Genomic DNA, 19,753 nt, shown 5'->3' on the forward strand with positions numbered 1-19,753 from the left:
ACCTCCGTCGATGTCAATTTTGGCCGCATTTTGTTGATTTTAACTTCAAAATTAAAATTATACATATACAAATTGCATAAATAAAGGCTGCAAGGGTGATTTAATATTGACGCAATAATATTCTTTCCCCTGTTGAATATTGATGATCTGGCGCATGATTCACTTAAACGATATTTACGTTATCTGGGTCACGTATTCCGTTAACACATTAATTGTATTCGTTTCATAAATCTTTTGCTCGTTTTGCGTTATGATTGTTATTGTGCAAGTCTAATTGCTTGTTTACAAAATAGAATTCTTCGTGTGTATCAAAACTTGGCATAATGCCGCACTTCACGTATTCCCGTACTGACGAATATGTTACTACTAATGGATTGTTATTAGTTAGTACCTAATCTTTGAAGTCGTTACATAGCTTACTGCTTTTGACTACCTTTCTTCCTAAATATTGTATATCGTTTTGGTTGTGATAAATGATAAAGAAATTTTAACAAAACGTTTTCACTCTGTAGTCGGGGTCGTGAACAATAGAATTACTAATAACGCTTCTCTTTCCTACGGCGAAAGTGTCTTACTAGTAGAGCAAACAAATCTTTGAAACAAGATACTGTGGCCTTTCTTTGCAAACATTGCAATATCTTGCTGCACCTTTACTTATATTGTATCAGTACAATTTCTTATTATCTTTAATAGCCTTGCCCTTTATGCAGACCGCATTGACCACTGCTGTATACCGAAAAAATCTATACATATTCTACTTAGGAATTTTGGTTTAAAAGTTATGCAACCGATCCACTCTCTCCGCTCAATACAAGTTGTACGGCACGTGATTTTATCAGTATAGGAAGTATTCTCAAGACAATACAATTAATTAGGTAAATGAAATAAATTATATTTGCAATGAAGCAATCGTGATTCTATTCGCAACTGTTTTATTTGCGGAAGATAACGTGTACACGACTATCATTTTATTTACTTTAATAAGCTACACATGAAGAAACGGAAACATTAGCAAACTATTTATATTGCAAGATTAAATGCTTCCTTCCGAATGCGGATTGACCCATTTGCCTGTGGTCACAACTAGCAAGGACAACCGCATTCTGGTTCTCGTTATGTGTAGCCAGACTTGGGTTTCATTTAACGTAAGCAATGATATGACATTTTATAAAGTATACACGATTAGTAATCGGAAATCCTAGTCATTGAAACATTTCAATTACAAGCGTCATCGATTGTGAGTAGCGACTGCATTTCATATGAGGATAACGTTTCTATTGTAACGTTACCTAAATTTGATTGATTAAAAACTGATATATTTTTAATAATATGTCTATTATATATTTACGTGTATGTGCCAGGAGCAGATTAGGATTTGCCTAGTGGCTTCAGCGTACGACTCTCATAGCTGAGGTTGTAGGTTCTATGTGCGCATTTGACACTTGGTCGTACGGTCGTACGTGTATCAGGCACAGTAGGTTGCATATTAGAAATGGTTAAGGAACATATATAGAAATTTGAGGCTCAGACTTAAAAGTTTGTAGCGTCATTGCTATTTATTGGTACCAGAAAATAAAAATATAAGATGTTGTCAAATTGGACGATAAAGCCAAGTTGGCGGTGGCAAGCGCCATTTGAGGAAAACGTGATTTCGTGGAGGTGAATTAAACGGAATACGTATTACGTCGTCTCGTATAGAAGTTCATTTCCTCTATGTCATCAATTGGGCTAGTTTGCGGACGACGCTGGGCTAATTGCGAAGCTCCGCAATTAGCTGGCTGAAGGATGAGCTAGCATCATGACATTCGTCAATGCCACTCATTCGTGATAAAATTTAAAGTCTCACTGTTATCAAGATTTCGTATTCTGTCAGCCGTGAATTGTATTTATGGCCAATAACGCAATGTATATTTTAGCTTAAAAACTAAAAGCCGTCTTTATAAAAACGTATTGTTGTTCGTTTGTCTCGCAAAAATTCGAGAATGGCTTTTTTGGTAATTATGATCTTGAAATATCTGTGGAAGTTCAGAGAAAGTTTCAATGGCGGGAAACATAAATAATAAGTGAAGAATGTTGCTAAAAACAACAAATGAATTTTCCAATAGAAACTGTTCCTAGAGATCGCTCTATGGTCTGTTTAAAAAAAATGGTATTATTTTTTTACATAAATTTATGTAGGTGATACAAAGTTCACCGGGCCATCTAGTTTTATGTAATTGGTACGTGTGTACACATTTAGGGTAAGAACTTTAATATTGAATAAGGCCTGAACCTTTCGGCACGGTGCTTAAGAATAAAACTTTCGTTGTCATGGCAACGATTCTTGTGCAATAAAGTATATAATCTGTGATGGGTTTTAGTCCATTGAAATGTTACAATTTGAGGGCCGAACTGAACATTTGATGGAGGACGCAATTTTATTTATGGCACATGTAGAGGGGGGGGGGTCTATACAAACTTAACGTCAAGTTAGTGGGGTTGGCGCCATTATCCGCCCCGGGCGCCGCCATGTTGGAAAAAGGGGTGAAACACGTTTTTGGTTCTATCTCCTAAACGTACATAAAATTTGTAAAGACACACTTTGTAGCAAATTATATATAATAGCAAAAATTATGTCTACGTGACTTTTTATCATAAATCGAAAATTTAAAAAGTTATAAGTAAAAAAGTGAAGAAAAAATATATTTTGCTTAATAACTTTTTTCTTTATATTTTATCAAAAAACTATGTCAGAACAATTTTGTAGAGGTTCTCTTTCTGATTTTTTTTTTCAAATTTCGTTAATTGGAACGCTGTCACAGCGCTCCAAAGTTGACCGGGTTCGTAACATTTCAATGGAGTATTTTTAGTCGTGTAGGTTTTGATTTTCCTTATAAGCTTATCGTATGAGGATACACTAATACAAACCATCCTCGTTCGTTGAGGTGTTCAGTATAGTTCTCAAACTCCTAAGTTAATGTGTTTTTATGAATATGTCACGTAGAAAAGGCTTAATAGACTTTTTGGTGTCATTTAACTCGTGCTCGTCTATGGTGAAAATAGTTCCGTTGGATGATGTGTATGTAAATTATGTATTATATTGCTTGTATGAAAAATAGGAGATCAAAATTAATAAGGCGAAACATCTCCTTTCTGTATGTTATTGCTTTTTATGTGTTTTCAAACATTGAATTCATGAACTCATTAAAACAAAAGAAGGTTATAAATTCGACGTAGTTTGTATAAGTTTGTATTTTTTTTTGTAACACCCAAAATCATGATTAAGAACACTTTATTGTTGATAGGCTTTCCACAATACCTTTATACGATATCATTGTGTTTCACTTTATGTTCAAGTGATACAACGCTCATACAGTCACACAGCCAAATATCTTGAACGTATCAACATTTTATACAATTTGTTTACACGTGGTTTTTCGAGCGTGCATACTGTTTAATTGCAAAGCACACGGAGCGCTTTTCAAGTTTTCCACACAAAAATGTAAGGTTATTATGATTCCATTTTACGAGTCCTTTTAGTTCGTGCTATGGCCTCAGGTATGGCTATGTGTCAAACTATTTTTCGATATTATTGACGAAATTATTCGATATTATTGATGTATGACGGTAGGTGGGGCGTTTTAATTAATGTTTGACTCATTACTACCTTATTTCATTGAAAAGTTGCATTTCGGGTCAATTACAAGTTATACGAATGTGCTCTGAATATATAACTCATTACGGTTTAAAAAAATATCGGAATACGCGTGTAAACCCGCGAATTGATAAACTCGAAAAAAGAATTTAGTTTTAAATTAACACCTTTGTTGTAACATAGTATAGCGCCTTCGAAGACTAATTACGCTTACTAACTAGCTTTGCATAAAAATTAACAGTCTTTTTTTTACCGATTTTATTTATTTGACACGTCGCAAAAATGTTGAATATTCAAATCATAAGAAGGACAACGGACGGCCTTTTGCTATTTGCCTTACCAATGTTAGCAAAAGTTAATTGAAGGAAGGTGGGGGTAGGAACTGCATTAGTGCATGAGGTATATAATATATACAATTAAAGAGCAAATCTTTTTGTACACATACCTGTATAGTCTTAGAACACATCATGAAAATACCGTATACTAAAAATAAAAATTAAGTGCTAGTAACACCAGTATCTTTTTTTATTGGACGAAAGACAAATAAGCAGGCAGTCGCTTTTAATTTTCAACTTTGAGGGAATGGTACTCTCGTTTCTTGAAGGTCCGTAGGTCGCAACAGCTGTTTTCAAAGACTTGGTGCGGGACAGAAAGTGCCTTAAAAACAGCTGTGTTGTGGAATGCCAAGCGTAGAGATGATGAGTATGAATTCTTCATTCCCGAACAGAAGTAGCTAGCAGAAAGACAATATTTTTGTTTTCGTATTCTCATGTATGTGAACTTGGCCCCTTTCAACAGAGTTTTTGTAATACCTCGCTCTACTAACTTTCGTATAGATTACGCAATGATCGTGTTAGTTTTATTGCCTTAAATTTAAGTTACAGGTACTTGTTCCGCCTCGATTATTGTGTACGCAAATTAGTATGTTCATAATCATAAGTTTATGAGTTTTGCCGTTAGTCATTTTTCGGCTATTATTAAAAAAATTGCGTTCTGTAAATGTCATGTTACATAATGATTTTGATACTATATTTATAATTTATAAATATATGGATCTCTTTTGCCTGTAATATATAGAATATATTATGCACCACACACACAATTAACATAAAAGAGAAGATATTAATAAATGATTATAATGTTTGTAACTGTACATAAATATAGCCGTAAATAGTTATAATTGAAATAAAATTATGAAAACATTAGTATTAAAATTTACGCTAAACAAGACAATAAACAGTTTGTATTATCTCTTCGATATATGATGTATTAAAATTGTATTATTCCACTTATTCTTAGTATTGCGTGAGACTGGTCAATTTATTTCTTATGCAATTGATTTTTAATTATTGCATTGTCTCTCTACTATCATTCCATAAAATGTTCAAACCTTGAATTTCTGGTATGGTTAATCGTGGTAATTTTAGAGTTATTGTTGTTGCGTCCAAAACAAGCGATGCCAGTTTCTTTCTCAGCATTGGACCCGAATTCCAGCTTTAAAGTCAGGGCGAATGTGACGATGTATGTTCCTTGGCAAGGTCTATCATTCATCGTTAATGGCCGCTGAGGCTGTGGCTTGAACGACTGATCGTGTTGAGGGATGCGGACAAAGTAACGCTGTTACCGTGTCCCGTCTTTGGCACTTGTTGGCTTTTAGTGGGTGTGCACAGTAATGAGTACCTCATACACGTCTTTCTTAGTCGCGCCGCGCCACAACAAATAACAATATAGTTGTTATTCTTATATACATAATGATAAAAATGTCAGCAACACATACATACTCTTGGTGTTGAAGATGTCCATGGGCAGTAGTAAACACTTCTTTCTGAGTGACCTGCTCTTTTGAACTGTCCCATAAAAATAGTGTATATTATGTGCTTTCATATCAAATAGCAACTCGGCTCTGAAATAGTTGAATATTATTATTCACATGGAGATTTTACATTCATTGCGAGATAAGTTGTTTTCAACGAAATTAAAACGTTTTGATGCCTGAGTTTTCCTTAACTCATATTGGTGTTTATAAGAGCGAAAAGTGGAACGAACTGTGGCCTCTATAAGACCCAACGCTGAAGCCCTAAGCGCGGTAGTTTTGGTAACTAAAAAGCAAACATAGTTTGTCTATTTCTATGGTCTCCAAATCGCGATGCGCTAAAATTTTACTCGCTATAGACCTGAACATTCAATGCTTTGCATTCTAATTATATCAAGGAATAAATTAGTGGTATATTTTGATGAAGAGAAGTTTACACGTGGAATATCGTAAACAATAGCATATTTCATTGATGTATACACTAATACAGTAGTGCAATAGGAAACTTGGTTTCGCATTATATCGGACCTGCCATTAATATGCAGTTATGCTATCCGCACCTATCATCTTACGTGTAAACAGATATTTGTAATAACAAGACAATTATGCGGTCGGTATGTGGCATTAACATATAAAATTTCATTAGTTTTCATTTTGATAGTTGGTTATGGAAGTTTATGCTTATGCATTCGAAGATTAAGCTAATCTAGAGATTCATCAAAGAGTGGAGTTAAGTTTATATATCTGTCTCCCTCTAAAATAAATTATTTAACAATTAGTCATGTTGCGTCTCTTATTTTGGGATTGCTGTTTTGTTAAGACTGAAATCTTTCATCTGCAATGTCTTCATAGTAGCAAAAGTTATCAGACAGCATTTATGGGTGTGGCTAATATTAAGCTTAGAAAGAATTAAGCTCAAGAAAGGAGCGTTCCATTCCCTGAAAGGTCGATAACACACCCGCTAACCCCAGGCGTCGCAGGTGTCCACGGACCAGCTGTTATCACTTTATTGAAAGTTCCTGCTCGTTTGCCTCCGGTCCTATAAAAGGCAAGGATATTGTTTGTTTATAATGAAATTGTTTATGCTGCTAAATTATGGAGCACTGGCCACTTTTTTTTTAATGCTATAACATTATACAATGGTAAACGTTTAAGGGCCTATACGGTCGCCAAACTCCAAAAAAGTACAACGTTTCTTTCCATTTTTTGTCATCGTTTCTTGAAGTATGGCGAATGGAAAAAATATATGGTGGAGTAGTTTATGTATCCATTTTGAAAGATCGATACAGGATTTAAATAACTTCGCTCGATAGAAAAAAATCCAAACAGCATATTTTTGACACTTTGAATTTATTTTATGACGAAAATGTATATAGAACATGATTTAGAAATTTACACGATATATTACATCCCAAGCCAAGTAATCCATTACAGAAAAAAAAAGATAAAATTATTTTAATTTAATGTTTTAAATAACCAATTGTTATTACGGGCCGGCGTGCCTCAGTGCTCCAGCTCTCCATTGCGTACCGCAGTCCACCCCGAGACACTGACACAGCTATTCGTGCTGGGATAGGGCCTAAGCGTTAATATATTTAGTATGATGTTATTATGTAAACAATTAATATATTTTAAAATATGACTTTCTCACGGCACTTGTTCTTAACATTTACTAAATATAACAATTTATAAGGCATTCATGTATAATTAAAACAGCTGTTTATGTGTTACATTTTTATATTGTTTAAAGATACATATATACATCATATCATGGCCAGATATGCGAAAATTATTTGAATTTTTTGCAATTTTCTTTGTGCGAAACCTGTCGGTCTGTCCTTCATAGGCTCAGAGATAAGCTCATTATTTCTTGCATGGTTTTTACTTGTTAATTTAGTACTTACAAGAAAGAGTACATTAAACGCTGACGTAACGTATATATTGTACGGTAAAGACCTGTAGAACTTGTTTGGCGGTCATGGCGGCAGTTGAATGCGAAAGTGTAAGAAAACTAAGGAGTAATAAGGATTACTAATAATAATTCAGTGACACGATATCACTCATACCATAGCGATTTACTTAAGATCCGTTTCCGTAAGAAATTTCCTTTCAATAATTAATTGTTGATTTCGATGACCTGTTAGTTATCTTGCAATCTACCTTTAACGTGTTAAATGTCCTTAGATAACGATATCCGTTGAAAGCCCGACCTCTGAGTGCAGTGTCGCACGCTTAACCTCTAGGACAGTTCTCTCTTATGAAGTGTAAGCATCATTCGAGCATTGCGTCTTCTGTTATTATGAAAATAAATATAACAAAACATTTTTTAACCACTTAAATGTCTTAAGTATTTTTATGAACCTATAGTTATATTATCTCTCTATGTACTGAAACAAATTTGAAAATTCTTTTACTAATAGAAAGACACGTTATTTGTGAGTGTCATGTAGGTTATATAATCGGAAAAATTAAAACACTTTTTCGTGGTAGTCGGATTTAGTAAGTCAATAAATAAAAGATCGAATGATTTCGTTTCTTAGGGCTGCTGTACTAATGACAGATTATGAATGATTTCTAGAGATAATGTTGTGGAGCTTGATCATACTTTTATAAAGCGACATTTGTTTAATTTTATTTGTTACTTATTATATAAAAAGAAGTCCGTTGCCGCCTCTATTTGTACTTTTCACTTGGATTACACTGCATGGAATTTATTGTTCAATCAACTGTACATCAATATTTTAATATTTATTCACAAGATGTACAGCATAACACAGAAATGGATGTAGGATTGTAGGCCAATTAAAAATCTTCACATATAGTTTATGTTAAATAAGAAACATACCAAATAATTTGGTTGTAAAACAAAACAGAAAAAACAGAATTAAATGTAGTTCCCAATGAAAGGTTACGAAGTTCATTCATCATAATCGAAGTAATTTTGTGTCACAGCTCTCCTTGATGTCACCACACTCGTGGCAAATCAATGTCAATGGTTAACTCATTAAATCTGTTCGCTGCTCTAACCATAAAGTTGCTCCCTCTATAATTTATATAGAATTATACATAGACAAGGTTTAGGTATATAATTTTTCTAGGTTTGCGGTTGTCCGTGCACGGGCTGGCGCGGGTATGAAACATTATTTTGCAATCACAACCTCGGCGGATATTTGGACATGATTAATTTGGCAATTATTTTAAGACAAACTATTAATCATGATTTTGTTTTTGGACCTTGTTATATTCGTTAATCGTGTATTTACACTCGGGGTCAAAATGCGCTTTTCATCCACCCGTATTAATCTCACGTGGCTTCCAATGTAACAAGAGCCCTTATTAATAGCGCAGATTTGATTTCTGATTGACGTAAACGATGTATCGTAGGTCTTCTTTAATTGGTCAATAAGCTGGACCTGGTCAAGGCCTTAGGGTTTGTTATCTCTTGTTTAAATCACGTGTACAATCATAAGTTTAATGTATTTCTCAATCTAATTATCAGTTTCTAATATGTGCTCTCTGCAGTTCAGCTTATTTAAATATTGTTTTGTGAGGCTGTGTTATAAAATTGTTTGGTAATTATATTTTTAAAATGTTGGATTTAGTAATTATTTTTATACAAGGGTGGTAGGTTGATATCTATCACATTAAGACAGCGCGTAGAATATATGTCCTCTTATTTATATAAACTGTATTTAACTAATTACAATTACCTTAAATATAGATTTGTCATATTAGATTGGTCAACTTTGAAATAACTTATATGCATCAGTATAAATATAATGATACATATTGATTTATTTTCGAATAAGGGAGACAGTTCGGTACTTAGTGTAATATGTAGACTTGTCATTAAATTGCAATTGTTGCAAGCTAATTAGTCAACACTTACTAAATGTTACTTAGATAAATATAATCTGTGTTGTTAATTTATTCCGGTTCACAAGAAACAATGTGACAAGAATTTATTGAATATACAACTATATATTGTTTTTTTGTACAATTTAAGTAACATTTGTAGTATGCATGCACTGCTTGTGTTTAGCTCGTGTTTTGTTGCATGCAGGTCTAGAAGGGCGTCCCAGCAGCTGTCCCGGAGCGCTGAAAGTATTGATCAGTCATATAAAAGGTAAGGCCTTATATATTTGACGATTTATTTCAATGTTCTTGCCTGGTATAAATTCGAATTTGTACAGAACTAGTGGAAACATATTGCGGTCCAGATGTCTTCTCGTTGACAACCCTCAGATATGAACTATCGACCGAAGACAAGAATTTAATAATAAATTTTATCTCAGATTTATCTCGAATTAGTCATGTTTAATTAGGTTATGCTTTAGGGCCAGTTTTTAATATAGAAATTGAATTTTTTTCCAGGTCCAAGAGCCGATCTGTGGACCATGGCTTCGCGCCACCCTTCGACCTGGATTCCCTGCGGTCGAAGGTTGAGAGTCGATTTGATGCTGTACAGAAAGGTATTTTTTAATTCTACACATAGAATAGGCATATAAGTAATATGTGTCCCCATTTTAATATAGATTTATGTAACCTTAATTTTTCTTGAATTGGTTGCTTTTCTCCCATGATTGGCTGAGACCAGGAATGCGTTTCATTGTAAACTAAAAACAAATCCCAGATCCTTTCTTATCTATATTCAGTGCAATCAAGTCAGACTCACTCACAGCCTCCAGGTTATGCACTCTAAAGCATGAAAATATAGTCAATAAGCCATATAGTTTGTGCTTCTGAGAAAATGTAGGAAATGTAATTTTGAATGTATTCAGAACCGAACCGGAACTGCTGCAAGATGTTGTTTATAAATGGATCCTAGGGAAATTCTTATTTATTCATATCAATGTCACTGGAGCTTGTTATCTCGGCGCGGAGCGCGATTCTGGCACAGTCTTCTAAATAAATATTTCACTCATTAAAACAAGTATCCGGCAGATAACGTAAACTATATTAATAAATTCGTCCAAAATATTTACATAAGAAAACCGACGGTTTTATGGTTTATTTGGTTAAGAGTAATAAAATTATGGTATTTCGTTAGAGTTCATGATTAGTGCTTTTTGGCCATAGTAAATAAATGAATTGCCTAATAGGCCACAGGTAAAACGTAGTTAATATTTTTATAAACAAAATAAAATGCTTAATTATTGCAATTATTTTAATTACAAATACTTAATCAAAAAAAGTAAGAAAGAGATAGAGAGGAAATATTGGAAAACCGTAACAAAGATTAGAGGAAAGTAGAACAATATGGAGGGGGTTCCCCTTTACTACGGGAGGTCGAGTACTAATATTAAATATTACATAAACTTATTATAATTTTAATTATAGTACTCGAATTTTGTATATTTTAATTTAATAATTGTAAACCCGAGAAAGAGGATGAGAATGGAGAAAAAAGCACGATGGCGCGTTTCTTTTCATTGTAATTGGTTGAATCCCTAGTCGAATCACAGACAAGCGACATGATCCTTCGTATAGTTTCGTCATTCGTATTATATCTCAGCGCCTGAACTTTTAACAAAGTATTTAGATTTATAAGCTAGACAACAAAATTACCTACAATTACTAGCTTAAAGTTTAAAGATCTCAACCGTACCAGTTTAATTAGTGTGGTTTTGAAAAACAAAAGTGGTTATAATGTTCAAGAACAAGCTTTACAATTAAAATTGTATTGTGTTTGAGATTAACGAAACCGTGAATAAGCTCCCGTCAAAACCTTACGGACGGTTGCAATTAATTACTCTTTATTTTTTGTTTTCGTTATTTTAAATTTCGAATAACAAAATGCAAGTTTTAGCGCTTGTAGGCCGAAGCATTGGGGATAAAAACTTCAAAAAGTTAAGTTAATTTTGTTTGTTCAACGCGTTGATATATATAGTAATAAATTAAATAAATGATTACTGTCATATATACCTTTTTATACGTAGATTTATGGCTCTTGGATTGGTCGATTTTATAATGAGCCGTACAACCGTACCAATTCCTAAAAGGCTGGCAACTCGGGAGGCCTATGAGATTAAAAAAAACAAGTGATTGATAAACACCTACCTAGATAGCATACACGTATACAAACCCATAACCTTGCAATCGTTAAAAATAAAAATGGTATAAAATTATGTGTATATTGAAAGGTCTTAAAACTACATTGATTTTAAAGTGGTAAACCAGTGAATTATTTCATTTTAACATCTGCTTAAGCTGATTTGTTTTAATTATCAATATACCCATATGATTTATGAGTCGCGTATTCCAGACAGCTGACGTCATTCATCTAATTTACATTATTGTGTAGGTGAACCGACAGACTTCGCCTTTCTCAAAACCGAATATGATCGAAATATCAAAGTGAAAAAACTATTTAAGATTTAGACTTTGAGCTAACTGTATCCCGTGTGTCATAATTGTATTGCATTTAGGTTTATCGTAGAAGCAAATAATACAAATACAATGGATAATTCACAAATATTTAGTATTTAAAATATTATGATTCATGTTTAAAAACTACTTGTGATATCAACTTGGTTATAATAATATATTCCTTTTACCATCGTAGAGTCATATTTTTCACTATTATTATTTGTTTTAGTATTTATTTTAAAATATCAATGAATATAGTATTACAGGCGATGGGTACACAATACTAAACGGAACTAGGGTCAACTGAAAAATAATGCTAGACGCCTATGTTTATTTATTTTATTAAAGTAATCCTACAGCTCAGTACTCGTTAAACAATATTCAAAGTATTACATTATACACAAAAGCCAAAAACGGAATACACATTCAAACATAAACATAAATTATAAGTTCTAAGATTTCATTGATAATTATAATAAACATTTAATATAAAGGAAGAATAACAAAGCCGTTATTACTAAAAGATACCAGGGTTTTTAAAATATTTTTTAAGCAATTCTTAGTCACATTAAATATATCTATTTGCTGGTAATTTGTGTTATAATCTAAAGGTATACGATACATGGCTGAGTTGCGTAAATAGTTTTTATTAGACGGAGGAATAGTTGGGTTTGCCTTGTATTGTATGATGAAGGGGTGTGAAATAGTAAAAGCAACAATAAGTGTATCTGAACAAACTGAAATGAGTGTTATTTATGGTGTCTACTGTTTTGCTGCGCAGTGACAACTTGCATTGGCAATGTTTTCTAAGCTAAAACGAGTTGTTTTTAATTACGACGGTCTTTTTATAAAATTTTATCATTTATTTCTGTTCGTTAACAACGGCTTTAGATGTATGTCTTATTTAACAGAATCAATTACGATTCCTCAAATATTTTATTAGAGTTTTGCTTTAGTCTTTTTTCGTGATATTTGTCTATTAATGCTTGTCACATTTCAACTTGCATTTTGTTCTTAAATAAAATATGTTAATCAAAAAAAATTCCGGCGTTCAGAAGTTGTGGATCATCCTCATGTTTCTTGTATACAGGTACTATGCATTTTTGAAATAAATTTCGAAAATTATTCTTTCAAAATATTTAGTATTTTTTTACAAATCTTGATGATCACATATAGGTGCATAGCGTTTCTCTGGTGCACTGCTGGAACTTTGCCAAAATATTAATCGCATCGCTACAGCGTTTTATTACTGTGCACTTAATGCGCTTGCAATCTCTGTGATCTCATTCGTTTAGGGATTAATTTTGTAAACAAATTTATTTCACTCTTACAAGTTGTGGTGTACTCAGTTTTGTTTAAAAATGTCCACTGGTTATTCGATGGCGATTCTTGACCCTGAGGTCACTAAAAAATAATTATTTTATACGTACGGTTCGCTTATCTCGCTTTTCTTATCTCTTACATTAAAGTTACTAATATTAATGAAAATATTTATATACATATTTCACAACAATCTTCCCACTTATCGTTATTTTGTTCATTACTGCTTTAATGAGATTTAAGCCTATAAAATTTTTACACAGGCCTCTTTGTCTGTGTTTTTTCTTTGCTACTTTGTATTTTTTTTATATTATAATATAATTGTATGTATGTTTTGTTCTATACGCGGTCGCAAAGAGCGCCTTTGCCAGTTTGTGCAAGCCACTGAAGGCTGTCCAGTGTCTATAAAAAGTTAATTTAAACAGATGCAAAGGCGCAGATCCATAAAGGGTTGTATTATGGATGTATGAAAATTCATATTTCCGCACACACATGGCATTGAAACCTTCTCTGCTCACAACAGCTCGCTTTTTGCGGCAACATCTGCAACTAAGTATCGTTAAACTCACTATCGTATGATGTATGATGTCGTTAAAAGACCGACAAGTCTTAAACGGGTACATAATAAAATTTGATGGCAATGTTTTACATTACGGCTTAATGATAGAATATCAAGAAGCTCTTGATTTTTGCATATTATATATGGTTTTCAGCATTTATCACATTTGAAAAGCTGATAGATTTCAATAATTTTGGCTGGCTAATTTGTGTGCATTACACAACATATCTTTGGCAATGAGTGTCCATGCGTGGTATCGTTTAACACCACGTAAGCCAGCCCTGTTCTAGAAAAAATATCTTGGAATGTCACTTATGGTGGACAAGCGCAAAAGAGACTCACCTAAGTGTTGCGCGAGTAATAATTATTTTTTGTAGATATTGAGAAAAACAGATGACATTGCACTTATCGAGTGTTTATTCGTAATTGTTGATGCATCAATAGTTCAGTGTTAAACTTTTCGACTAAGAAACATTCTTTTATAGAGTCATTGCGCTAAAAATGTCGGCTAATATTACCAGCTGTTATTAATACTTATAGCAGTCGTTATTTGTGGCATAAGCTTCTTACACCTGGGACTTGACCCTAAATCACTTTTCAACAGGTAAAACGTACGCTAAAGGAATTTGTATAGGAATAACTTTTTGTCACGTGACCAAGTTCATACAAATTCGTTTGGCGTTAATCGCTCACGACTGTCGAAACGTAATAATCCCCTGGTGAAGGTTACCATAGAGTAGGTTTTAACTTTTAATTCATAAACGGGCGTAAGTTATACAAACAACTCTGTTATTGATCTAAAATATCTAATAAAGGTCCAACTATTAATTGAAAGCAATTGTCCTTATATAAAATTGTATAACAAAACATACCTAATCATTATATATTAGTATTTGCTATGGTTACCTGCAAGTATATATTTTAATCACTAAAGAATAGCGTCCTTGCAACACTACATACACTTCCTATGTTGGCTAAAAAGTAAGTGGATAATGGGATTACTGACGTAGCCTCCCAGCTCGCAGTGAGCGACGTATCTTGAGCGAAACAGTCAAGTTCAGATATTGATTTCTCTGTCGAAAGCCAGTTTCACGAATTCACACAAACACGCATTTATTTATACAACCCCAAATTGATGGTTAACTGTCCCGCGGTGCCCTTTGTTTAAAATGTAATTCAGGTGAAAACGGTGTGATTTATGAATTTAATTTGTGAAAGACTAATGATGGATGAAGGTATGGACTTGGTGTTGAATTAAATTATTTTTAATCTATAGGTGGTTTTATGAAGGTGTTTAACTATACTGAAACCTGCTATATAATAAGGTGACGAAAGTGTATATACGTTTATAAAGAAGTGCTTAATTACCTTATTGTGATATTACACGCTTTATATAACAATGTAAATGTCAACGAGTTTTTCTGATGTAAATTAAATGCATAAATCTTTTCAGACGAGGATGAGCAGGCCAAGAGGCTACCACCCCCACCTCCTATTAAAACTATGACGTACACGGTAAGCGTTTAATTGTATTTGTATTAAGCTATCTGATTATAAGGTCGACAATTAAACTGTGTGATTTTACATAGCGCATAGCAATAATGAATATAATACTGACTTCATGGAATTCTAGATGGTGTTCGTATACGTATAACCCTTTCATGAAGTCCACGGACAAATTTAAGCAATAGAACATATAACTATTAAGTTTGGACGTAAGGAATATGTTCTTTTTCCTGTGTCATTGTTTTGCATATTCATATCGTGGGAGTATTTATTGATTTTTCACATGCGTCTTATCATAAAACAAAAACACATTAATGTTTCGTTTTTTGTTTTCATTACAGATGTTTGTTTGTAATCTGATTCATTCTCTATTCAATTTAATAATCAACTTTAAAAGCATTTCGAGCATTTGAAAGCGCTTCGTACTTCTTAAGGACATGACAGAAACAACAAATGGAGGCGTTAAAATATTTTGTCTCTGATTTAGATTGTGAATAAAATTGAAAAATAACAATTGTAATATTAGATTATTTAATGATGAAATAGATGATGAAGCTGCTTTTATATTGCATATTTGCTAATGAAACTTTTTGTTCTTGTTTTTTCCACTTATTTTACGTATTAATCGAGATTATTTAGAAATGCAATTTTATCTGTGCCAGGTTCGTGACCGGGACACTCTGACGTCATTGGCTGCTCGCTTCGACACCACGCCCTCCGAGCTGACCAAACTTAATCGACTGGCCACGCAATTTATCTTCCCAGGCCAAACACTTCTCGTCCCAGATAAAAGAAAAGGTATTTTTTTAGGAAATTATTTTTTTAAGAACAAGTATAGTATAAGACACACATGAGTTCGTGATTTGTCTAAAGTCCCTTTACCAATGGTTTCTGGACATTTTGTGCGATCCTTATAGACAAGTAGATTATGAATGTGCCTTTCCAAAGAGTGTTATATATGCGTCACTAAATGAACCACGATAGAGAAAAGATACAAATTGATGTCGCCTAAACTAATTATTTATTTCCGTGTTTGTAAATTTTCATACAATTTGTCGATCAATGTTGCAAAAATTTAAGATTTCAGACCGTTGAATGAGTGACCAATAACAGTTAAAAATATATCAATGACATTAAAACTATAAATCATGAAAGCAATAAAAAATTTACAACTTTTCACAACATACAAGTTTATTGGTTTTTTTTATATTGAAATATTATGTACTATTTATAAGAAGCTTCTTTTATGTATATTTTTCGCTTTCACAAAAAGAAACAATCAATGGCGCTACAACCTTCTTAGGTCTAGGCCTCAGATTTCTGTATCTGTTAAATGGTCATTAGTTAATCTAGTGGGTGGCAATCAATCAATGGCAAGTGGGTGATCAGCCTTCTGTGCCTGACGCACACCGTCGACTTTTTGGCGTCTAAGGCAAGCCGGTTTCGTCACGATGTTTTCCTTCACTCTTTGAGCGAATGTTAAATGCGCACATAGAAAGAAAATCCATTGGTACACAGCTGGGGTTCGAAGCTACGATCCCGCTTAGGGATGAGAGCTCGCATCCTGAAGCCACTAGGCCAACACTGTTCTTTATTTTTTCATTTCGCTTTCATAACTAAAGAAAAAACCCTAAAAAATATTATATAGTATAATCGTCGTAAACTATTTTTGTGTCCCATTTGTTTATATTATTGATTGGTAATTAAAAACCTTTTAATTTTCACCTCTAACTCCAATTTTTAATAATAATAGTAGATATTTTAATCATGAAAAATATGGTTGTGATAAAATTGATCTAATTATTATTGATTTAATTACCGAAATATTCACTTGAACTAACTTATATATCTACGGTAGATGGTCATTGTTATGTAATATAGACATTATGGTGATTCTGTGGTATTTGCGCCTGTTATATTTATAGGGAAACATTGCTCACTAGTTTCTCTAGGATTTATAATTGACTCAATTTCATTTCATTTTGAATTTGAATTTCATTTTGAAAAATGCTTTAGGATATTTAATTTGATTTGTCTACTAGATTCATTTATAAAAAAAAAATTCGGTAATAATATCCTGTTTAAATACACTTCAGGCTGTGTAAGAACTCTTTGAAACTATCATAAAAATCGTTGATTTCCATGCCATATTCCAATGTCAAGGATTTTCAAATTACTTGAGTTTTTGAACTTAACAATTCGTAACGCATATATCCAGAACAAATTTTAAACAGATTTTAAATGATAGTTATATTAATAATTTACAAAAATAGGTTCTGTAATCAAATCAGCGTCGTTATCTAATTGAGATACAATCGTACACAGTATCGGTTTTGTTTATTCAATTGCTTATATAAAACAAACTTTTTTTTCTAGAATTTGATTACATTATTCAATATAGTGATACAACGTGGTCATAAAATTTGTCGATATCATTTGTATAGTAGCTTCACGTTCGGCGATTACCTGTTCACCAGCACAAATCTGGCCAGCGAACATTCTTTTGAGGTCTGAGATCAGGGATATGTCGCAGGGCCCAAATCTAAAGAATACGGTGGGATTCAAAACGAAGCCTTTTTTAATTAATAAAAGTTGCCTTAGTACCAAAAATATATTTGATCAACAGTTACAATTAAAAAAAAGTATTTTAACGCATTATTTACTATTTTAATGATTGTTATTGAAAGAAAATCGTTCTCTGAGTGTGCGCAGAATTTTATCTTCATAGGGCCGTTGACCAATCGTGACAAACTGTCGTTTTACTAAACCGTGACGATTCAAACAAGAAACCCATTTACGTAAGTGGCCTTCACAAACAGCTATAGTGAAAATTGCTATAGCTTTCACGTCGATTCTAGACAATTATTTGACTAAATAATGAATTATTGCATTAACAAAAGTTAAATTATGTTAATGAATAAAAATGTTTTTTTTTTATATAACAGACAGACGGCAAACGAGCCGGAGGCTAATGTTAAGTGCTACCGCCCATGGACACTAACATTGCCAGAAGGGCACTAAGATTGTCACCGTCGTAATTCACACTACCATTGCGCATGTGCATTTTTTAACTATCCAAGGAGCATTTTATTGAACTGTGAGTCATTTATAATGCATTATATAATTTCATTCGAGAAAGTGTAACTGTCCACACCCTTGACAAAAACAGATGTTTGCCTTCATAAATAAACTGAAGCGGAAGTTTTTAGTGCAATAATAATAATTATGCGCACTTGGTTTATCATATCGACATTGATCGGTATTGATATGGTTTGCTAAATGTCAAATCATCTTATGATTGAGGTTTCGATTTTGAATTAAACGACGCTTTAGTATAATTTATTTTTCATTTTTCTCTTGTAAACCTTGCTGTGTCGCTATTACTATTTGTATTTGTACCTTTAACCCAACTACTAGTAGCTATGATGTGTAGAGATATATAAATCGCTTATTCTGGAATAATTTTTACAGGAGAAAATGTTCAAACATTATTTATTTGGCGTATTAGGCAATAAGGTTTTAGACATTCTTGTCGTAATTGCGCAAACTAACAATTAAACGAATTGTGTTTAAATGACTACGTAATTATTTGTTCAGGGCGTTTCAAATTAAAAAAAACATGCTCGTGCTAAATAATAGTGTAATTGAGATATTGTTATAGGTTCAAGCAATAACTAAAATTAAAGCTCGTGTGTAAAAAAAATAGTAAATGCAAATTAGTAAATCTGCTTAATAATTATGAGAGACAGCTCTGCTATTTATGGGATGCGGACAAGGTTACGCTGTTACCATGTCCAGTTTTGGAGGTGATGCCGGAAGGCTGTTATTGGTTATAAACAGTAGCTAGTCCCACATTCTTCAGCTTAAAGCTGTTTGGGAGCAAAAATCTCTGCTATTTATATGAAAATAACTTGAGATTCTAAGACTTGTATCTATATGAAACTGGCACTATTTATACCTACCTAATTTATGATCGTGGATTTATGCTTTATGCGTTTTTCGCCACTTAAAATAATTGTCCTTGTTCCAACCGGATGTTTAAATGGCAAATTTCCTTGTACGAATTAATTTCGAAATAGGTATATCACACTTAGAAAATATATATATAGATACCCGCATTCAAAATCTGTTGATTTACACGTTATGAGGACAAACATTTATAAAAAGACAGACAGACAGGCGAGGCCACTGGCGCGACCGACCCCTTGTATCACGTGGCTGTGGCTTCCCAACGAACAGAAATTACGAATCGACGTCACTGCTCCGAGAAGCCTACCAAATGCCCAGGAAACTTTTGAGGTTCTAGAAGGATCTAGGGTGGCGTAATTGACCAGGGCTTATCGCAGAACGGACCAAATGAGCATCTATTCACACTGCACTACAAGACAGACAAACATAATTGTATCTTTAATGTATACACATTAGCTAGTAACAGTTTTATATAGCTTACGTAAGTCGTCGTCGCTTATCAGTTGTAAATTAGTTTTCAAATGTAGTACCTCTTTAACAAGTTTTAAATCACAATTAAATGGTGAAATTTTCCGCGTCGATA

The 19,753-nt window shown here is 33.1% G+C and overlaps 1 protein-coding gene across 15 annotated transcripts in view; it reads left to right on the top strand.

Annotated features, from left to right (window-relative positions):
* The window catches only part of LOC123706846 (TLD domain-containing protein 2), an 81,254-nt gene that overhangs the window by 30,056 nt on the left and 31,445 nt on the right, over window positions 1-19,753 (top strand). For 10 of the 15 annotated variants that reach the window (XM_045656362.1, XM_045656361.1, XM_045656353.1 and 7 more), the window contains 4 exons: window positions 9,511-9,573; window positions 9,822-9,919; window positions 15,149-15,210; window positions 15,864-15,999. In XM_045656362.1, coding sequence (XP_045512318.1) covers window positions 9,511-9,573; window positions 9,822-9,919; window positions 15,149-15,210; window positions 15,864-15,999 — 359 coding nt within the window. Of the gene's footprint in view, window positions 1-9,000; window positions 9,020-9,510; window positions 9,574-9,821; window positions 9,920-15,148; window positions 15,211-15,863; window positions 16,000-19,753 lie in introns of those variants that run through there. The other 5 variants (XM_045656364.1, XM_045656370.1, XM_045656355.1 and 2 more) reach the window with 2 other exon arrangements.

Source organism: Pieris brassicae, chromosome 3 (assembly GCF_905147105.1).
Source record: "Pieris brassicae chromosome 3, ilPieBrab1.1, whole genome shotgun sequence".
Classification (NCBI taxonomy): Eukaryota; Metazoa; Arthropoda; class Insecta; order Lepidoptera; family Pieridae; genus Pieris; species Pieris brassicae.